This window comes from Anastrepha ludens, chromosome X (genome assembly GCF_028408465.1).
Source record: "Anastrepha ludens isolate Willacy chromosome X, idAnaLude1.1, whole genome shotgun sequence".
NCBI classification, from domain to species: Eukaryota; Metazoa; Arthropoda; class Insecta; order Diptera; family Tephritidae; genus Anastrepha; species Anastrepha ludens.
In genome coordinates this window covers 17,734,400-17,737,026 of record NC_071503.1, presented here as the reverse complement: position 1 = coordinate 17,737,026, position 2,627 = coordinate 17,734,400, and the positions used below count along the sequence as shown (strand labels likewise).

The 2,627-nt window shown below is 42.0% G+C and overlaps 1 protein-coding gene across 1 annotated transcript; it reads left to right on the top strand.

Annotated features, from left to right (window-relative positions):
* The first annotated feature begins 1,108 nt into the window (after positions 1-1,108).
* Positions 1,109-1,558, top strand: LOC128869789 (uncharacterized). Its single transcript, XM_054112391.1, has one exon. It carries the CDS (start codon positions 1,109-1,111, stop codon positions 1,556-1,558), a length of 450 nt encoding a protein of 149 aa, XP_053968366.1.
* The last annotated feature ends 1,069 nt before the right edge of the window (positions 1,559-2,627 follow it).

Below are 2,627 nucleotides of genomic sequence, written 5' to 3'. Positions count from 1 at the left end.
CTCTTCCGCGCTTAGAGCCCTCGGTAGCCCATCTTCTTGCCAAATTATGGTCAAGAACTTCAGCAATGTTGAGTCGAGCAATAGAACAAACAATTTTCTGGACAGACTCCGAAAAAGTTCTGCATTGGATTAAAACGCATCCATCGTCGTTGCAAACTTTCGTCGCAAATAGTGTGTTCGAGATCCAAGAGTGGACCCAGAATGTGTCGTGGCGTTATGTGCCCATAAAACAAAATTCAGCGGATCAAGGTTCTCGGGGTTGTAACGTGGACGAATTGGGTAATTCAATATGGTTTAGTGGTCCACAGTTCCTCCTAGAAGACCCTGCTACATGGCCAAAAAATGTCCACTTCAGTCACTCTCCAGAACAAGAAGCACTCGAGAAAAAGAAGATCGCAATTACCTTAACCGCAATCAATGCCACAACAAATCCACTTCTCGAAATAATTGAATGGTTCTCAACTCACAGAAAAGTGCTTCGGATTTTCGCTTATATACTCAGATGGCTTCGAAAAAAACGAGAGCGAAAAGCAGAATCTGAAATAATACCCACGGGAAAGGAATTACAATTGAGTTTCCTTAAATTTGTCGAAATAATTCAACATTTTGTATTTAGCGATGAAATTAATAAATTGTCGAAAAATAAGGTACTTCCCTCAAGTTTGCAGAAATTAACTCCATTCCTGCATGAACACTCGGAATCATTATTATCGTTTAAACGGATTCCAGTAGGTGGCCGTTTATTAAACGCGCCAATCCCCTATGATGCTAAGTTCCCTTTGCTATTACGCAAAGTTTCGCACTTTGTGAAGGCATTCATTCGGTTCCTACATTTTCGTAATAACCATGCCGGTCCAAAGGCATTGGTAGCGCTTCTGCGAGAAAAAATATGGCTGGTAAATGTTTGAGAAGCCTGTAGTCGAACTGTAAGAGAATGCATTCACTGTTTTTGTTATAAGCCAAAATTACAAGGTCATCAAGGTATATTGCCATTTCCGTGTGTTTCGCTTCAAAGGCAGTTCATCTAGAACTTGTAACTGATTTAACTGCTGATAAATTTATTTTCGCTCTCATAAGGTTCATTGGGTGTCAAGGGATGCCAGCCAAAATGTACTGCGACAACGCGACAAACTTTGTGGGAGCAGAGAGGAAGCTGCGTGAGCTCCGGGAAGCCTTTCTGACACAGAAACAGGAGATTCTGCAATACGCCGCCGACGAAGGATTCATCTTCGCCTTCATACCTCCGAGGGCACCCCACTTCGGCGGCCGGTGGGAAGCATCAGTGAAGTCGGCCAAACATCTTCTGGTGCGCGCCGTAGGCAACGCGTTGTTAACCGCCGAAGAAACCGTAGCGCTTCTCGTCGAAATAGAAGCAGTACTCAACTCCCAGCCGCTCGCCCCACTCAGCAACAACCCCAACGACGGCGAGGTGCTAACGCCAGCGCATCTGCTAATCGGTTGCCCCTTGCGAGCTTTGCCACCAGAAAAGGTACCCGACAACCTCAGTCGCTGCTTAGAGAGATGGCAGCTTGTTTGCCCTCTCAAGCAACAATTTTAGCGCGCGTGGTCGAAGAGCTACCTTCTGGAGCTTAAGCAGAGCAACAAATGGGTGCACCCGCAGCCCAACGTCCACCCAGGCCAATCCGTCGTCGTCTACGAAGACAACGTGCCACCGCAGCAGTGGATGCTGAGCCGCAACCATTCCCGGAGAGGACAGTAAAATTCGCGTCGCAGACATTGCTACCAGGTCGGGTGAAGTACGACGCCCTATCCACAAACTCGCCGTGCTGCCGGTGGAAAACAAAAATTGAAGGCTGTTGGATTCCGTCAAGGTGGCCGGTGTTAAGCCAGATTCTGTAAATTACCTTAATAGAATAATATAATATAAAATTGAATTTAATAAACTAAAATTAATAATTGATAATTAAGTAGCTAATATAAATATTGTTTATAATTTGAAATAATGGAAATGTAAATGAATAAAATAAAATATGTAAATGCAAATTATATTTAAGCTTAATATTAAGTTATTTTCTATAAGTATATACTTTACTGTTTCTCGCTTTCGCTACCTTCTTTACCTGTTTCTATTTACTTTCGATCATTGACTCTATTTCTACAGCTACTATATACTTTCCGTTCTTCTTATTTCTATTTACTTAAATACATACTCTCTCTAACTCTCCACGTACTGTTGTTCCATATCCGCTATTTCTTTTATCTTAGTTTTAGGCATAATATAAGGACAGAACATAATAAAATAATCTCACTTTTGAATTGTTAATCGGACGTGTACGGTGTTATTTTTTTAAATTCGAATCCACAGGCAATATATACAATAATTAAATTCGCACTTTCCCCTAAGTATCTTCAGTAATCACTGAACATTTCTCAGAGGGATCTACAGTTTCAAGCGGACTTCGAAAGGCAGATATTTTTAAGAGGAGCTTTTTCATGTCAGAAATACAATCGGAGGTTTTCCAATGTCTGACCGCTATTAGAAAAATGCTTTTCTTCATTTTGGTGCTTCACCGAGATTCGAAACTACGTTTTCTCTGTGAATTCCTCATGGTAGTCACGCACCAAACCATTCGGCAACGGCGGCCGTCTGAAAACCTTTTTAAACA